We start from the raw sequence: 17839 nt of genomic DNA, 5'->3' as shown, positions 1-17839 counted from the left end.
TCCATCTTTAAATTTATTAATCATGTGAGGGTCCAAGCCGCTCTTAACCATGAGCACGGATGATATATCAGTTTTACACTCTGCAGAGGTTGTACACTTTCACCATAATTCGCGTAAAAGTTCCGAAGAACTTTGAACCCAACCACGCATATGTGCTGATCAGGCACAATACCACACTTCCGAGGTGTGATTGCATCACTACACCAAAACTGAATTACCTTGGCCGCCAGAGATTTTCTTGGCGGCCAAGTTTGAACCGCCAAGGAATATATTGTTACCTTGGCGGTGCTTGTTAACAGCCAAGAAAATATAATTCCATGACGGATTTTGTAGGAAGCCAAGAAAATTTGTAATTACCTTGGCGGTTTACAAAGTACGCCAAGGAAAGTTCTCATTTCCTTGGCCTTTTCATCAAACCGCCCAGGAAATTATGCTTTTCCTTGGCTATTTCATCAAATCGCCAAGAAAAGTTCTCATTTCCTTGGCCTTTTCGTTCAAACCGCCATGGAAATTGTGCTTTTCCTTGGCTGTTTGATCAAACCGCCAAGGAAAGTGCGCATTTCTAATACGTATATCCTTTGTTTGTGGCACATTAGATTGCAATAATTAAGATCATATTTAGTGCTGTCAAAACAAAACACACCTTAGTTCTACGATTGTTTTTAAAATTGACATGGGATGGATAAAATTCTTGATCCCGTGTACACGTTGGTTTCGCACATCTCATCCTAAATGAGTAGTGATGTAACCATGAAAGGAATACAAATAAGAGTTCACACACACACACACACACATGAGCTATAGGGATATGTGTGATACATATACCCATTTGTGAACAATATATGATATCACATATCACATTATTAAAATCATTTAAATTTTTTATGGTAAGCTTATGTGCCAAAAATATATCACCATGTCAATTTGTAGAATTTTATGACAAAATTTAGATATTATAATTATGATGTGATGATTAAGAGATAGAAGTTTTAATTATCTTTAGAAAACAGTTGCAATTTTCATCTATCTCTAGTACATAGACTAAAATAGAACTTATGAGCCTAAGTATAATTTTTATGCAATTGTTTTATCTTATTAGAGGCACATGTAGTTCAATTTGGAATTAATTTCTATAACAATGTATAAATTCATTTTTATACTGTACTTTGCAATGTTACAATACACTGAAAAACAAAAAAAATGTTAAGCAGGGAAGAAGGTAGTACAATACAATGAAAAACAAAAAAAAATATTAAGCAGGGAAGAAACGAAAGTGGGCCTGTTTTGGCCCAAATAGTGTAACTATTTAGGGCCGTCCATCGCCGATCCGACGGCTATAATCACGCTCATATAAATCGCTCTCCCGAACCCTAGCAGCTCCATTCCCCTCTCTCTCTCCCTCCTCTCAGCCTCTCCTCAGATCCATTCCCCTTTCTCCCTTCCCTCACGCGGCAGACGCGGACCCTGCCACTGCCGGCCGGCCTTGGACGGGTGACTGCGGTGGTGCCCCGTGCCGCGCGACCGCAAGCAGACCTCCGCAGCTTGGGTGCTCGCTGCGGCATCCTCGAACCAGGCGGTTCTGCGATTGAGGCGGCGGCGGCCGCTGCAACCGAGCTCCGCATCGGGCCCTACGCACCACAATGACGCGGCCGATGCTGGCTTTGCTGGGACGCTCCTGTGCCTGGCAGGTGAAGTGCAGGGCGAGCTGGAGCTGCCACTCACGGCCGTGCGGCGTTACTCCCAGGGCGAGCAGATGCGACCCCTAGCCTGCAGCTCGTTCTCGTTCCGCATCCTTGGCCTTTTCAGGCCTCCTCAGGTAAGCTGTCATGCGTCTCTCTCTACTTGATTTCTTTATATGACTTGGCTATTTGTAGAATTTGGCCAATCACGGATCTAGTTTAAATGTGATGCAAATTAATTCACCCAGTGCTAGATGTTAGTCTAGGCCTATGTCTCATTTTACGTACTTGAATCTGAATTGATGTGTAATGTCTTGTATGCTCTGCACCTCATCATTGCGCTGGTGATTGAGGCAGTAGGTACAAAGCGCACTGCACTTATGGATCTGTTTACCATTACTTAATCTATTACTGAACTGAACTTATGCTTTCCATGTTCTAATCACTATGTATCTAGTGTACGTAGGAGGTGCAGGGATGATAGACATGACAGCCTAGCTATATCAGCACAGGTGAATCAATCTTTTTATTGACAAGGTAATAACAAACAATCCCCTGTGCTTGATCTGCGAGACATTGACTATAAAAATTAGTTCATTTGCTGTTAGCTTTGCTAGTACCTGTGCTGTTGGATTTGCTTAATCTGCTACTTTTCTTGGACACGACTTGAGCAAGCTTTGGTGATAGCAGAGGTGAATTAATAGCATGCTGTCACGAGGTCAAACGAAATGTTTTTGGTATGTCCTAAAAGTTGCCTTTCAACTTCAAGTTGCAGCCCTGAAATCTACAGCCTTTAGTGGTCAATATTATATCTGAAAAAATATGTATTAGTGGTGGATGTGGTTAGATTATCACTAGCAAACACTTTGTTGCACATTGATAGGAATCTTACCAGCTGTCTTTTTGGTTGCACATTACTCTAATTATGTTTAATTTTTTTGTGAGCAGACAACATTTCTAATGAAAAGGCCTTCGCTGAGCAGCCAGAAGTCCACATGTTAGTTTCGGTGAGGAGGAAAATTGATTAATGATATGACAGGGGTCCCTGCCTATGATAAGGTGAAACTACTTCATCAATTCTTTAGTTTTTCTTGTAGTATTTGCTTAATGTATTGGCTAGCTTGAGAAGAATGTGCCTTCTATATGCAGGTAGCACCTTTTTTTGCAGTATTTGCTTAATGCAAGAAGAATGTTCAGATGAAATGCAAAAAAAGTGAGAAGGATCTTGAGAATTGGAGAAAGCAGGAGTTGCTGTGTAAAATAGGCTTGCTATTAGTCTCTGTTTGATAATGTATGAGAATTTCTGGTATTTCAAGTTGTTTAGCTGGTTGGTCTACAAATTTGTTTGTAAGTTAACATTGACAATGTCCAATTCATGCAGTTATATGAACAAGCCTGATTTGTATGTGTAGCATTCAATTTGTTTGATAATCTTTGGATAAAAAATTGCCATTTGCTTTACATTGGATATGATTGGATGATGTTAAATTGTATAGCAATACTTTTATGGTGCCATCTGTTTCATTGGCTGTTGGTAGCCAAGGAAATCACAATTCTTGGCGGGCAAGGGTAGCCAAGGAACCATATATCCTTGGTGTGTGTGGGCAGCCAAGAGATATGTTTTCCTTGGCGGGTGATGGCAGCCAAGAGCCAAGGATTGTGATTTGCTTGGCGGTTGTTATATTTTCTTGGCGCTATGGAGATTTTGCTGCTATTCTAGTTTGCTTGGCGGCCATATTGCCAAGGAAATTATACTTGGCGGCCAGCAGCCAAGGTAATTGCATTTTATTTGTGCTCTATTCTTGGCGGATTTTGCTTGGCGGCTGGCCGCCAAGAATCATTTTCTTGGCGGTTTTGGTACTTGGCGGTTTTTGGCCGCCAAGATAATTCGGTTTTGGTGTAGTGCATAGGGACGCTATGAGATCTTTACAAAGATTCTCTAACATATGACAATCCGCTAAGGTTTCAAGCCAAAGCGGCCATAACACTTTCTAATACGAGTGACACCTTTGCCAGGTCTACACTACTTAAGAGGACAGAGCTATACCCAACGATGCATCCCCTCTTGCCCTTTCGGTAAGACTGTCACAAGCTAGAGTCTAATTAATCTGCCAAGACCAGAGCCATGTAGTATTGTGGTTGTACTGTTTTCTTGGGTGGTTCTCCATGTTCCAATTAAATCATAATACTCTTGTAAATAAGTATAGATAGAAGTATGGTTAGGATCACTTGCCTTTCTCCAACGAAAAGCTACTTTTACTGCTCTTCAGTTTTTGCTCACTTGGAAAATTTGATCTTCAATCTTCACACAGCGATTCTTCTATTCGAAGCAATCAACGAGCAACCATACAAGCAAACAAAAAGATACAACTAAGAACAATACACCTAAACAAAAGAAAGGCTTTAAAAGAGCGTACTAAAGGATAGGGCTCGCCGCTACGGTTACGAGAGCGCAAGAGAGCGCAAGAAATACAAAAAACGGAGCTAGGACGTGGAAACTATGGGATAAACAAGGCTGCAGGGACTTAAATGCGATTAACTATAGACGTGAAAGGCTAACAGAAAAGACTTGCAAGACACAGCAAAATGTGCTCACATAGGATAACAGGGTGATAAACCTATTGCACACATCACAAGGATCACGTGAGCACAAGAATCGATGAAAACGGAGCTAAAACGAAGAAGTTATGGCTAAAACAGGGTTCCCAGGACTTGTTTGCGATAGATTTAAACTTCCAAGGGATAGCTCTAAAGAAACTAGGGACTAAAATGAGATTAAACCTAAACTACAGGGGCTAGCGTGAAAAACTACACACTATGGACGGCGCGTTCTATTTTGGAAAATGTCAGGGCTAAAATAGAAATAAAAGGGCTATTATGGAATTACTTTTGAACTAGAGTGGACTACGGGTAGATTCTAAAGAAACATAGGGTCCCTCATGCAAAAGCGTCAGGGACGGCTCTGGTTGACTCGGTCTAGATCTGATCTAGACCGTCGGATCAAGACCCGAGGGCGGGGAGCGGCTCGAGCGGCTTGGCTTGGCTCCGGCGCGGCTCAGGCGGGCGGCGCTTGCGCCGGCGGCGAGGTGCACGCGGCGGCGGCTCACCGGCGTTGGCCAAACTTGGCCATCCGGGCTTGGTTCGGCTTGGTTCTTGGTCGGGGAGCGAGCACGCGCGACGTCAAACTCGATTAGGGGGTCGGGACGAGGCGCAGAAGGCCGAAGGGCGGTGCTCGCCGGCTGTAAGGATCACCGGGGTGTCCGACCCTAGAGGGGGAGGGGGTGAATAGGGTCGCTAATCGCTTTTCTATCCTAGGGCTCAATCTAATTGCATAAGATAAACCTAACACGTCCTACACAAGCTAGTTATGACTAAGGTTTATCTATGCTACCCTCTACTTACCCCAAAAGACTTGCAACCTATAGCCAATCCTAATCAAACTAACTAGGAAAGTAAAGGAAGCAAGAAAGAGTAAATGCGGAAACGTAATGCGGTAAGTAAAGCGGTAAGGGAGAGGATATGCAAACTCCCGAGTAGACACGGTCATGTAACGTGGTTCGGCACAAACGCCTACGTCCACGGGACACCGAGGCTCTTCCGATCACCGTCTTGCACTACGCCACCAAGGCGATGCCGGCAAGCAAAGGCAAGTGCGCACAAGACACCGAGTCTAGTGCACCGCCACCGTCTCTCTCGGTCACCCGGCCGAAATCCACTACGGAGCTTCTCCACCAAGGAGGGGGCCTCCTCTTCCCCCGCACAAAGTGTCGTTGCCACTCCACACCAAGACGGAGGGTCACACGACGGATCACAAGTTGCTTGCCGCAGCAAGACTTCTCTCAAGGGAGCTCTCGCAAGAACTAATCCCTAAACAAGCACTAAGCACTCTCACAAGTGTGCTTAAGCCTATATGATGTACAATGAAGCTCTATGGTGGTTGGAGATGTTCTTGGGTGTGTTTGGGATGTTCAGCAACTCCAGCACACTTCAAATGGCCGGGGTGAGGCATATAAATAGGCCACCAAGTCTTGTAGCCGTTGCTCCAACGGTTAGCTGAAAATCTGCGTATCACCGGAAGAACCGATGCCTCTTGGTGGGGTAGCGTCGGTTCATCCGATCACTCACAACATGAAGTAGCCGTTGAAGTCCTGACAGCTGACGCAGAGACCACCGGTTGAACCGATGCAATGCACCGATGCCTCACCGGTTCAACCGGTGCTGAAAGAATCTTCTCCTGGATGCTGACGTCATTACACCGGTGGTATGCACCGATGCACCGTCGGTTGAACCGGTGCTGAAGAACCTTCTTCTGGGCACTTGACATCGTCTCTGGTACAAAGGACGGCCATTGCACCGATGCCCTATTTTGGACCGTCGGTTCAACCGGTGCCTATAGGCTGACTTGGCTTCGATTCCCTTCTGCACCAAAGTATCAAGGCGTCGGTTCTTCCGACTACCATCGGATGCTCCGATGCCCTGGCGTCGGTTCTTCCGGTGCTCCTGAATCGAAGAGCAGTCCATCGGGCCTTGCTACGCCTATCTTCTCTTTCTCTTTGTCATCACTTGAACCTAAAAGCCTGAGAATGATCATCTTAACAATCATATTAGTCCAAGTGTTGTGTTGTCATTCGATCACCAAAATCACTCGAAATGGCATCAATGGTGCCATGTTCGTTACAATCTCCCCCTTTTTGGTGATTGATGACAACACAATCAAAGCAAGCATAATTTGCACAAAATTGACAAATTTAACAACTTGATACCAATTGAAATTAATTGAAAACCGCTTACGCTTGCTTGGATGTTTACCACCATCCAATGACGACTTGGCCTCCCCCTAAAACCATGATTCCACATATGCACGTTAGTACAAAATTAAAACATCCAGGCACGCGTAGTGACCTGACACGGACTAAACAAATGCAATATGCATCGCGTCGAGCAGTAATGAACAAAAATGCCTAGCTGGCCTGTCCAGCTGTACGGCCCTCATCTTTCTCGTTGCATCAACCGACTTTGCCACCGATTTTATTAGTCTATTTCTCAATGTCTCCAGGTTCATCTTTGTTTTTTTTGGATGATCGATCTGGTAATGTAAATATATGTAATCTGGAGGGGAAAGAGCGAGTCTTCCTTTTGTCGGCTTGGCCGACCGGTTTCAGTAGATGCAGGTTTAGATATATACTGCTAGAAATAATCGCGGCGTTGCCGTGTATGGCCGGTGTGTGTTTTAGGGTTAGGGTGATTGGATGAGTATGTAGGTTAGTTGTGCGTCGATGTAGCTGTCGTTATATATATATATATATATATATATATATATATATATATATATATATATATATATATATATATATATATATATATATATATATATATATATATATATATATATATATATATATATATATATCTATGTGTGTTTATATATTTGTATCTACGACATATATTGCAAGTATGTTATGTTATTTGTGTATCTTCATTTCAAGTATTTATATGTGTGACATGATGTACTTGTATGTGCGAATGTACGGAATATCATGTACCATATATATTGAAGTACTATGCTATTTATATGTATATACGTGATTATTTATGTTCAAGTATTTGTACTATAGGTTAGCATTAAATAAAAGAGTCATGAAACAAAGAGTAAGAAAAAAGGTATGGATTTATAGGATTTGATTTTAGATTTTTTAAAAGATGGAATGTGTGGTGAAATGTGTGGCGGCGGGGTTGGTGAAGATGAGGGTGTGGATCCAGAAGGCGCAAGTAAATATACTCGAAATGTCTGCAGCGCACCATATATTTGGTGAAATGTGTGGCGACGGGGTACTCGAAATGTAGGGTTTGACCTAGGCTACTAGCCTACTAGGCGGGGATCTAGTGTCAAAACGGTCTTGATCCAACGGGTAGAAATTTGACACTGGCCATTTCACAAACCACCCCCCAGGCTACTGAAATAGAATTATCCCCAAAACGGACGACGGAGAATTGTGGTGACCCAAGGGAGGGAGACAGAAAGGCCCAAATTGAAACAGCCAGCCAGGATGATTTTTTTATTTTTTATTTTCGTTTTTTACAAAAATATATTTTTGTTTTCGAAATTAATAGAAATATACTCCGGCCGCCCCGCTGTCGGGCGGTCGGGATCTGGTCGGCAGGGGTTTTTCTACAAAAAAATTTTATGGAGAATTTACGCTAAAACTCTTAGAAGACAAGTCGTCCGGCAGCCGGGCGGCCGGCTGCCCCTCCGTGTCGCTGAGTCATTATGTTATTGGGAATCTTTTTCCACTAAAAAAATTAGTTGCATGCGTAGTGGCAAAATCGCGATGGCACCGATTAACATAGTTCGTGTACGCTCGAGTAAGCAGCAGCAAGCCGACGAGATCGTCAGCGGTCACACCCCACGAGAGGAGCCTCGCTCTGAATACAGATGGATGACACCATGCCATGTACGTGTCAGGTGCCTCTCCATGCACCCATCCCACGCGTCGTACCTCGCTGATCCAGGCATCCAGATAACCAGCGCGAGCCCCGAGGTGCCCATCAGCGCGGCGCGAGCGGGACGAGGAGCGCGGCCGTGGCCACGGTGGACGCGTGCGGGCTGCTGGCTCGGAGCGCGGCCATCAGGCCGCCCCGGCGTGGCCGGCCGCCCCGCTGCCGGACCAGCGGAGTCTCAGTGTAAATTTTTCATAAAAGTTATTATAAAAAAACCCTACCGCCCCGCAGCGGTGCGACGCGGGGCGACTAAGGCGGCGGGATATATTTATGTAATTTTCGAAAACGAAAATATATTTTTGTAAAAAACGAAAATAAAAAATAAAAAAATCGCGCCAGCCAGTTACTTGCGTTGGGCTTCTAGTGACGGCCTGGCCCATGAGTGACTGATGGAACCGACAAATCGAAATGATCTAGGCCTTCGCCTTTCGTTCCGTGTCTAGTGAGTGTGGCCTGCTGATGTAGGCCGGGTCGTCGCATCGCATTTATGGACGCGAGACAAAGAGCGATCGGGCCCCTCATAAAAATCAGCAATAGCAAAGGTCACACGTACGTGCAGTACAGGTAGAGGTAGGTATTGTGCCGACGCAAGAGGTGCGTCAGGGGTGACGCGTGCGTAGCGGCCCGGCCGGGGCCGGGGGATTTGAATCTCCAGCTAGCTACCTCGGTCAGCTTATTGCCAAGCTATAGCTACTATAGCCTATAGGTAAGCATCGCCGTCGCCGTCGCCGTCGCCGTCGCCGTCGCCGTCGTGGAGAGGTAGAGATATCCGATTCCCAAGGCCGGCCGGCAGATCTCTCGCATGCGCGGCACAATTGTGCCGCCGCTCGCTGGCTCCCTCCGAGCGGGTCCGGGATCGGGGTCGCCGTCGCGGACGGCGACGTACGGCCAGCCCTTGCGTCCGGTCCGGCACGAGCTGGGATGATGCATGCATGCATGGCTGCAATCGATCTCTACATTGTTTTTTTTAAAGCACTGGAGAATCATCTAAGAACTCAGTTGGACACCCACGCTGACCGCGCGCTCAACACAGATGGACTGTCGGGAAGTCCAAAGACGCGCACACACCACACACCTATACACACACGCACCCCGGTACCCTCTCTGGGGATAAACCCCGGGGCCACACCCGGGCGATCCCAGACTGGGAATCGAACTCGGGCAGGTAGCCTCCGCAACGGGAGTCCTACCATTGTGCCGCAGGCGCGTTGGCGATCTCTACATTCTTCTATGGGCACCTAGCTGATCACACATTCACACCCATGGGCCAGAGGGTAATCCGGCCGGCAGAAGTATTTCATGCGGATGTTGCAATATTACACGTGTTTCACACCTATGTTGCAAGTATTTTTATCTGGATATTGCATTTTCATTGATAGATTTATAATGTTCCATGCAACATTAAACAAATGTTGTAGCGGGTTTATTTTTCTCATCACTGATGGATGGATAATAACAATTTTCGACATGTTTTGATGTTGCAAACGTTGAATTTTATTTGATGTTGCATATGTTGAGTTTCTATGTTGCAGACAGCTATTTTTAGATGTCACATGGACCGTCAGATGGAAAATGTTTTCCTCGGACGTCTGGGCGCTAGCAGCGTGTCACACCCTGAAATTGTTGGATTTCAAGATGTGATTAAAATTAAAAATAAAACAATAATTTTCTCATAATTTTAGAATTTCTCAACATTTATTTTTCTTCATAGGAAAATTAGTATAAAAGAAAATAAATTGGTTGTTTTTCTAAATTAAATAAGGATGTTTGGTTTGGTTTGCATTCATGCCCCAATGTATTATTTTATTGCTTGTTGTTCGATTTGAATTTGAATTCCTTGAATTTGAGTTTGAATTGAATTGTTTGAATCAGTTTCAAAAATGCAAAGCCTTCCCTTTTTCCTCTCCTTGATTTCAGCCCAAATCTCCCTTCCTCCCTCACTCTTTTTCTTTCTCCCTGCGCCCCAAAACCCCACTGCCGGCCCAGCTCCTCTCTCCCAGCCCAACCTGCCCTGCCCTCTTTCAGCGTCACTGCCACACGGGCCCCGCACGTCAGGGCCTTCTTCTTCCCCGTGTCGGGCGCGGACTCTGCCGAGTCCAGCTGCCGCACGCGCGTCCCCGCGCCGCGCCTTAGCGCACACGCCAAGAACCCTGGCCGCCCCTACAAATAGCGCCCTCGCCCCCTTCTTGACCCCCTCGACCCGTCGACAAGTACCGCCGCCCTCAAAACCCTATCCGTGGCCGCCATTGGAGCTCGTCGAGCTTGGTGCCGCCGCCAACCCGCCGCTCCGTCGCTCCCTCTCCTCAACTAGCCGCCGCTAGAGCTCCAGATCAGGGTGAGGAACCCTGCAGACTTTTTTTCCCCTCTCTCTCTCTCACCTCCCCTCATGCGCTATCGCTCGTCAGCGCGCCGCCGAGTCGCCTCGCCGCCGAGCATGTCCTCTGCCGTGCCTTTGCCCTGCGCGGACCCTGCCAACGGGTTCTCCAACACGTCCTCTTGCTCCCAGGCCAAACCCGAGCCAAATCCGATCCCGGATGGCCGATATCGGCCAACGCCGGCGAGCCGCCGCCGCTCAACCTCGCCGCCGGTGCTCTGAGTCGCCAGCGCCCGCACTGCCCGCTTCGTTCTGAGCCGCCAGATCAAGATCCGAAGGCCCAGATTAGGTTGAGCTCGAGTCAACCAAACGGTCAACTTAGGTAATCTTGCAAAAGAGACCCTCATGTTTTTAGAAATCCACCCGCGATCCACCCCAGTTCAAAAATATTTACAGTTAAGTCCTTTCGCTTCTGTTTTAACCTCTGGGCTTTTCTAAAATAGAACCCACCATCCTTAGTACGTAGTTTTTCAAGCTAGCCCCTAAAGTTTAGGTTTAATCTTGTTTTAGCCCTCGATTTCTTCACCCAGAGCCCCTGTTCTTTCCAAAACTCTTACAAATAAGCTCCTAGAACTCTGTTTTAGCCATAACTTCTTCGTTTTAGTCCCGTTTTCATCAATTCTTGCGCTCACGTGATCCTCGTAACGTGTGTAGTAGCCTTATCACCTTGTTATCCTTTGTGAGCAAACTTTACTGTGCCTCGCAAATCCTTTTTGCTAGCCTTTCACGTCTATAGTTAATCGCGATTAGATCCCAGAAGCACCGTTTAGTCCATAGAATTGCCGTTTTAGCTCCGTTTTTCGTGTTTCTTACGCTCTCGTAACCATAGTAGTGAGCCCTATCCTTTAGTACGCTCTTTTAAAGTCTTTCTTTTGTTCTGGTGTATTGTTCTTAGATGTATCTTGTTGTTTGTTTTGTATAGTTGCTCGTTGATTTCTTCGAGTAGAAGAATCGTTGTTCGAAGATTGAAGATCAAGATTTGCAAGTGAGCAAAAGCTGAAGAGAAGTAAGAGTATCTTTTCGTTGGAGAAAGGCAAGGGACCCTAACCATACTTCTATCTATGCTTATTTACAAGAGTATTATGAATTAATTGGAACATGAAGAACCACCCAAAAAAACAGTACAACCACAACACTACATGGCTCTGGTCTTGGCTAATTAATTAGAGACTCTAGCTTGTAACAATCTTACCGGAAGGGCAAGAGGGGATACATCGATGGGGTATAGCTCGGTCCTCTTGGGGCAATTGATATTGTTTAATGGTCCTTTGGCAAGGTACCACCTCATTAGGACAGTGTTATGACAACTTTAGCTTGAAACCTTAGCGGATTGTCATAGATTAGGAAATCTTTGTAAAGGCCTCGTAGCGTCACTATGCAATCACACCTCGGAAGTGTGGTATTGTGCCTAGCTAGCACATGCGTGGTTGGGTTCAAAGTTCTTTGGAACTTTTACGCGAATTGTGGTGAAAGTGTACAACCTCTGCAGAGTGTAAAACTGATATATCAGCCGTGCTCACGGTTAGGAGCGGCTGGAACCCTCACATGATTAATTTTACTTAAAAACGAAATTAAATCACTTTCTGGTTATTTCTTGTGGTCTTGCCGAGTACCAACTATAAGTGTACTCACCCTTGCTTACTGCTGCTCTGAAGAAGAAGATGTATGAAGTTTTCTGAAGATGTTACTGAGTTCTAGGCATACGCAACCCCCAGTCGGTTGCCTATGAAGTTTGGAGTCTTCGTTTCCAGAACGTTTCCAGAATAAGCTGTATAACTCTGATAGTCTTTTAGTTGTTGTATTTCTCTTTTTCGGGATACTGTTACTGATTATTCACTTATAATGTTTCTATATGTATAAAATTTGATCCTGACATACATATAGTTATACATTCGGTTTTATCTTTAAAACCGGGTGTGACACAGCGCCGTTATTGTCATCGTTAAGGGCGACTAAATTGAAATCCTCCCATCCTATCTCATCCTATGAACTAAACACACTTGGATAACAACAAATATCTCAAAACTATGCATGCTGGACAAACGCATCCGAGTCGGATCTTTGTCGTTTATCGCTCTTATGTCTTGATCAAACAATTAAACTATAAGTTGACTTGCGCGCTCCATTGGGCTTGGGACACACGCATGTGTAAAGTGGGCAATCTTCCTCAAGAAAAGTGAGCTCCGATGATCTCTGTCTCGGGACATGACACATGACCGACCAGTTGCAAAGCAAATGGGATCGGAGAAAGCTGAGGTCGTTGCAAGAGGGAGGGAAAAAGGAAACGCACTAGTTCATCGGATATAGATGGTGTAGCGTGTCTGGCCACGCCGCGCTTGCTAAAAGCAAGCACCGGCCGTACGTTATCTGGATAGCGAGCGGCCGCTGTGGTCACCTGAGCTGAGCGCGCCCATCAATCCACACGAGAATCACACTCTTCACACAATCACACACCGCCATGTATATGTACTTATGTAGATCTTTTCCCATTAAAAAAAAAGTATGTAGACCTTTTTGTATCGCGAGGAGATATACGTATAGATTATTCTTTTTTACTGGAAAAGGCAAGAAAGCAACGTAATATCCATAATCAAAACACCATTATCAAAATGAGCAAGTCTCTTATTCCCTTATAACAAAGTAAGTTTCATATAGTGGAACCTGCTTAGAAGCTGGGTTCAAGTCTCGGGCCTGCGTATTTTTCGTGTCTATTTTCTTTCAGTAGTAGCAGATGGCATGTCCATTGTTTGGTTGTGTTCTAGAATTCTATAACACGCAAGTCGAGAAAAAAAATCTTGTATGCATGGAGTAATAAATGAGTATATTTGCAAAATCTCTTTACGGATGAGTGTAATTTTTCACGATGAATCTAACAATGGTAATTAATCGATGATTGACTACAGTGATGCTACATTAACCATCCTCTAATCATGCGGTCAAAAACTATATTAGATTTGTCAGGGTTCCTAGCGCAGTGGTTCTGGAGTTAGTTTTGTAAGCTGACTTCATTTGAATCCTTAATTAGCGGTCAAAGTCCATTTTAGAACTTCTAGACTACAAACCAAACAGGGTGGAATGGCTTTATTTTAACTTTAGAAAACCGTTTTGTTCTGGCATTTACAGTTTCTAAATATCCAAGCAAAAGAATCAAATTATGATTATATGTACTTACATAAGAAAGAAAAGGTTTGGCTTGGAATTGTTGCTTGGGTACCCTTGTTGCTTCCAGCGCCGGCGGTAAAAATCTGCGAGTGCGTGCCGACATGGATGTCCAAGCCAGCATGCAGCGCGCCTACCACGGTGGCCGGCCGGGCCCTACCCCGCCGGAGCCGAATCAGCAAGGACTCCCACCACCACCTGGGCTGTCCGGCGAACGGGAGCGCGCGACGTCGCCGCCCGGCCTCCACTCCACAGTCTCCACTCCAGCGGCCCATCTACGTCTACCGCCACCGCCGCGTCGTGTTCGTGCGCCTCCCTTTCCGCGTCCATCCCTGCCCTGCCCCAGAGCCTGCGATAATATCTTCCCCGCCGCCGCCTCTACCGGCACGCAGGCAGCTTCCCCTCCTCACCTCCCGACCGCCCGCGTGCCCGACGCTGACAGCATCGCCATCGTCGGGGTCCGGCCGACAAAGCCGCGCCGCTGGCCTCCCCTCCCCCTCTGGGCCTCTTCTGCCCCTGCACCGAGCTAGCTAGCTACCCACTCGCCCAAATCGCCTCCTCCCTTCCGCCGCCGCCGCAGCGCAGCAGGGGAAGCCGGTGCGTGGCCGTGGCAGCGGCGCCGCCGGCGGCCGGGTCGATAGATGAAGGTGCTCTGCTCCGCGTGCGAGGCGGCCGAGGCGCGCGTGCTCTGCTGCGCCGACGAGGCCGCCCTCTGCGCGCGCTGCGACCGCGACGTGCACTCCGCCAACCGCCTCGCCGGCAAGCACCACCGCCTGCCGCTCCAGCCGCCCGCCGCCGCCTCCGCGCCCGGCTGCGACATATGCCAGGTATGCAGGGGAATGTTCTAGCACCTTCCTCATCAGAAGAATCTCGAATTGGCGCTGACGAGTGTTCTGTTCCCTTGTCCTGCTCCTGCTCCTGCTCGCGCCAGGAGTCCCACGCCTACTTCTTCTGCGTCGAGGACCGCGCGCTGCTCTGCCGGAGCTGCGACGTCGCCGTGCACTCGGCCAACGCCTTCGTCTCCGGCCACCGAAGGTTCCTCCTCACCGGCGTCCAGGTCGGCCTGCAGCCCGACGCCCAGGAGCCGCCGCCGGATCCCCCGAACGCCGCCGCCGCAGCACCAGCTCCCCTGCCAACACCGCCGCCGGCCAAGAAGGCGCGCAGCAGCCCGGCGCCGCTCTACAGCGACGACGACATCGACTGGGGGGCCGGAGGCCCGGACGTAGGCATCGCCGGGAGCCTGCCGGACTGGTCGGTCGTGGATGAGCAGTTCGGCGCTCCGGTGCCGACACCCGCGGAGCCGGTGGTGAGCAGAACCCCCTCGAAGCGGAGCCCCCGGCGGACGCTCGCGGCGGCGTTCACCGTCCAGGGCGGCTTTGCAGGGGGCATGCCGGACTGGGCGCTGGACGAGTTCTTCGGCTTCTCCGAGTTCAACGCCGGCCTCGGCTTCACCGAGAATGTGCCGTCCAAGGTCAGTACTCGCGAATTTTTTCAGCATGCGCTCCGAAAAGGCTCGCAAATTTTTTTATCTCGTTGCATGCACACACTTACTGGTACCAATTTGGAAAGCTTTTCTGCTACAACTTTTGAAACAAAAACACTCGCTGGTTGCAATTCAATTCGGTTCAGTTGTTTTTTTTTGGTCAAAAAAAGTCTAAGTTTAGTTTATCCTGTCAAAAATTGTAGTACAGAGTTTATCTTGTGCTTCCCTGAAAATCTGAAATTTGAGGCAAATGGATTTCTGAACATCTGATGCGTACTGTTGCTCTCCATCCAATTTGGCAGGCTGACAGCGGGAAGCTCGGGAGCACGGACGGGTCGCCGACCGGCCGGTCGTCGTCCGGCTCGGCGCAGGATTTCTTCGGGCAGGTGCCGGAGTTCCACCAGTGGTCCGTGCCGGAGCTCCCCTCCCCGCCCACGGCCTCGGGCCTCCACTGGCAGGGCGGCCCGCGCCACGGCGCCACCGCCGCCGACATCGCCGCTGTGTCCGTGCCGGACATCTCCTCCCCGAAGAACCCCTTCCGTTGCTTCGCCGCCGGCGCCGGCCAGACGCAGCCTCCTCCCCCGAAGCGCCGGAGATGATGTGGCTCCTTGGGTACTGGAGTTGTGGTGTAGTAGGCTTGCAAGAAACAGAAACTTGCTGGGTTGTAGTACGTACTTGCACCTGGGTTGAAAACGGACGGAAATATATTTTCTATTTTTGTCCGTCTGTTTTCGTATTTGTGGAATTCTATTTTCGTATTTACGAAAGTAGAAATGAGGTTTCTCCATCTGTTGCCGAGAAATCCCGTTTTTATATGGAATTGATCCGTATTTATTCTGTTTTTCATTCCGTTTTTAATCTACAGAAGATATGTCTAAAAATTGATATGTTAAAAAACATATCAATCACTAAGTATGCATGTTAACATGTTAACACATGGCATACTAGTGAATATTGGACTAATAATTTCGTATGTGTATATTATTTTGTGACTTTGTTAATGTATATTCGAGAATATTTGATCGCGTTATTCTTTCCGACTCAACGTACGTATTGGTTTGTTTCCGTACTTCCGCGTAACCCGATCTCGTTTTTGTACCCGTATTTTTCGAACTCGATCCCGTTTCCGACAAAAAAATATAGAAACAGAAGTAAAAATGATATTTTTTCATCCGTTTTCGTCCGTTTTCATACTTGCACCGCATGGTGAGAAGTCAGTAGCTAGGCAAAAGGAGAGCTAGCTGCTGCTACCTACTAGCTCGGCAGCGCATGATGAGAGTGAGGATTGCTCATTGCTTGGAGAACATGAAGCAAGCCAGACAGAGATAGCACTACTAGTGAGTTTTTTTCCCTGAAGAAGTACTACTAGTGACTAGGGGATCTGTGTAACTTTGTGAACGTTGGTTTTGTTAGCTCGAGCTATCAGAAAGGTAAAGGTGTGAAAAATAAAGTGGATCTGCTGGGCTGTCACGAGGGTGATCATGAGATGCATAAGCACCAACTGACAACAGACACCGTGCATCCGTTAATTGTGGTTAGGTGAGGTCTACACCGCATTAATTCGTGTATCGACTTGCCAAAAACAAACCAGGATTACGCGGGTCGATGGTGGCGTAAGAAGCCCTCCAAATCTACTCAGGACTGTTTTGTAATGATCAGCGCGGTCCAGTAAAAAAAAAACGCGGGGATGTGAGAGGAAAGGTTGGCCCTCTGCTGGGCTGAAGCGTGATGCTGGAACGCGACCGGTTGTCTGTTAGATTTTTCCCTTACCAGGACCAAACCACTCAACTGCACAGGCGGGTAAAGAATCAAGGCACTCCATTCATCCTCATCACAGAAATTGGCCTTAGTAAAACGAGACGAAAAGGGGTCCAAACAAGAACTCGAAACAGAATTGGCCCAGGACAGAGAAACAAACACGGGGGCTGTGAATCATGTGCTTGCTGTATTGGACGCGAAAAGGCCAAACAAGGCGCCCAGAACAAGCGCCCAGAACTTCAATGGGGTAGGAAAAAATATATAGACTCGGCCGCGTGACAGAATTAGGGAGAAATGCTCAAATGGGCACTTCAATTAAAAGACAAAGTTGGCCAAAAATATGAGAAAAATGTGTGTACAGTGTTTAAAAAAAAATGTGTGTACAGCATTCATGAGGTGAAAAATTGCTCATGTTGGCACCTAGAGGGGGCACGCCGGCTATGAGTTCTGAATTCAATTAACTCTTCACTTTCATAACTCTCGCTTCCAAGGGCTCTTGCCTTTGCTTTGTGAACTTCTTTGGCCATGTTTGGATGGTGGGGTAAAGGAGTAAAAGGGGTAAATTTGCCTTCCATTTACCCCTAAAAATCCAAACATGTAGGGTAAATGTGCCCCTTTACCCATTGGCCCCCTCTTTACCCCTTTACCCCTTAGAGGGTGTCAAATTGGGGTAAAATTGGGTACATGAGAGGCATTGATTGCTATTTTCAACTACTTTTATCCTCATTTTACCCCTAAATCCAAACATCCCATGGGGTAAATTAGTTAGAGGCAAATGTGAAGTGTAAAACATTTACCTTTGGGTAAATCTTTACCCCTAAAATCCAAACAGGGCCTTTGTCTGGTTGGATTTCTTCTAGGACCACCTCTGAATTATGAGATTCTCGT

At 47.1% G+C, this 17839-nt stretch overlaps 1 protein-coding gene and 1 long non-coding RNA gene across 4 annotated transcripts; both read left to right on the top strand.

Annotated features, from left to right (window-relative positions):
* Nucleotides 1–1375: 1375 nt before the first annotated feature.
* On the top strand, nt 1376–3147 carry LOC120705662. Of its 3 annotated transcripts, none has more exons than XR_005688034.1 (3): nt 1376–1816; nt 2137–2738; nt 2829–3147. It is a non-coding gene; the product is annotated as an uncharacterized LOC120705662 (long non-coding RNA). The 3 variants fall into 3 exon arrangements; XR_005688035.1 differs by having other exon boundaries at nt 1377–2416; nt 2628–2738; XR_005688033.1 differs by having other exon boundaries at nt 1378–2738.
* Nucleotides 3148–13848: 10701 nt separating this feature from the next.
* Nucleotides 13849–16188, top strand: LOC120705661 (B-box zinc finger protein 22-like). The gene is made up of 3 exons (XM_039990116.1): nt 13849–14537; nt 14642–15181; nt 15496–16188. The coding sequence occupies exons 1-3, from the start codon at nt 14352–14354 to the stop codon at nt 15790–15792; spliced, it is 1023 nt and encodes a 340-aa protein (XP_039846050.1). The 5' UTR covers nt 13849–14351; the 3' UTR covers nt 15793–16188.
* Nucleotides 16189–17839: the final 1651 nt, after the last annotated feature.

The sequence above is a fragment of the Panicum virgatum genome, chromosome 5K (assembly GCF_016808335.1).
Source record: "Panicum virgatum strain AP13 chromosome 5K, P.virgatum_v5, whole genome shotgun sequence".
Classification (NCBI taxonomy): domain Eukaryota; kingdom Viridiplantae; phylum Streptophyta; class Magnoliopsida; order Poales; family Poaceae; genus Panicum; species Panicum virgatum.
Note: the sequence above shows the minus strand (reverse complement) of the source record. Positions and strands in the feature narration are given on the sequence as shown.

Bases quoted from the DNA above. Each gene is read 5' to 3' on its own strand.
- LOC120705661 (XM_039990116.1), top strand. From the start codon at position 14,352: ATGAAGGTGCTCTGCTCCGCGTGCGAGGCGGCCGAGGCGCGCGTGCTC. The intron at 14,538-14,641 runs GTATGCAGGGGA...TGCTCGCGCCAG, and splicing joins CCGGCTGCGACATATGCCAG to GAGTCCCACGCCTACTTCTT. The intron at 15,182-15,495 runs GTCAGTACTCGC...CCAATTTGGCAG, and splicing joins CCGAGAATGTGCCGTCCAAG to GCTGACAGCGGGAAGCTCGG.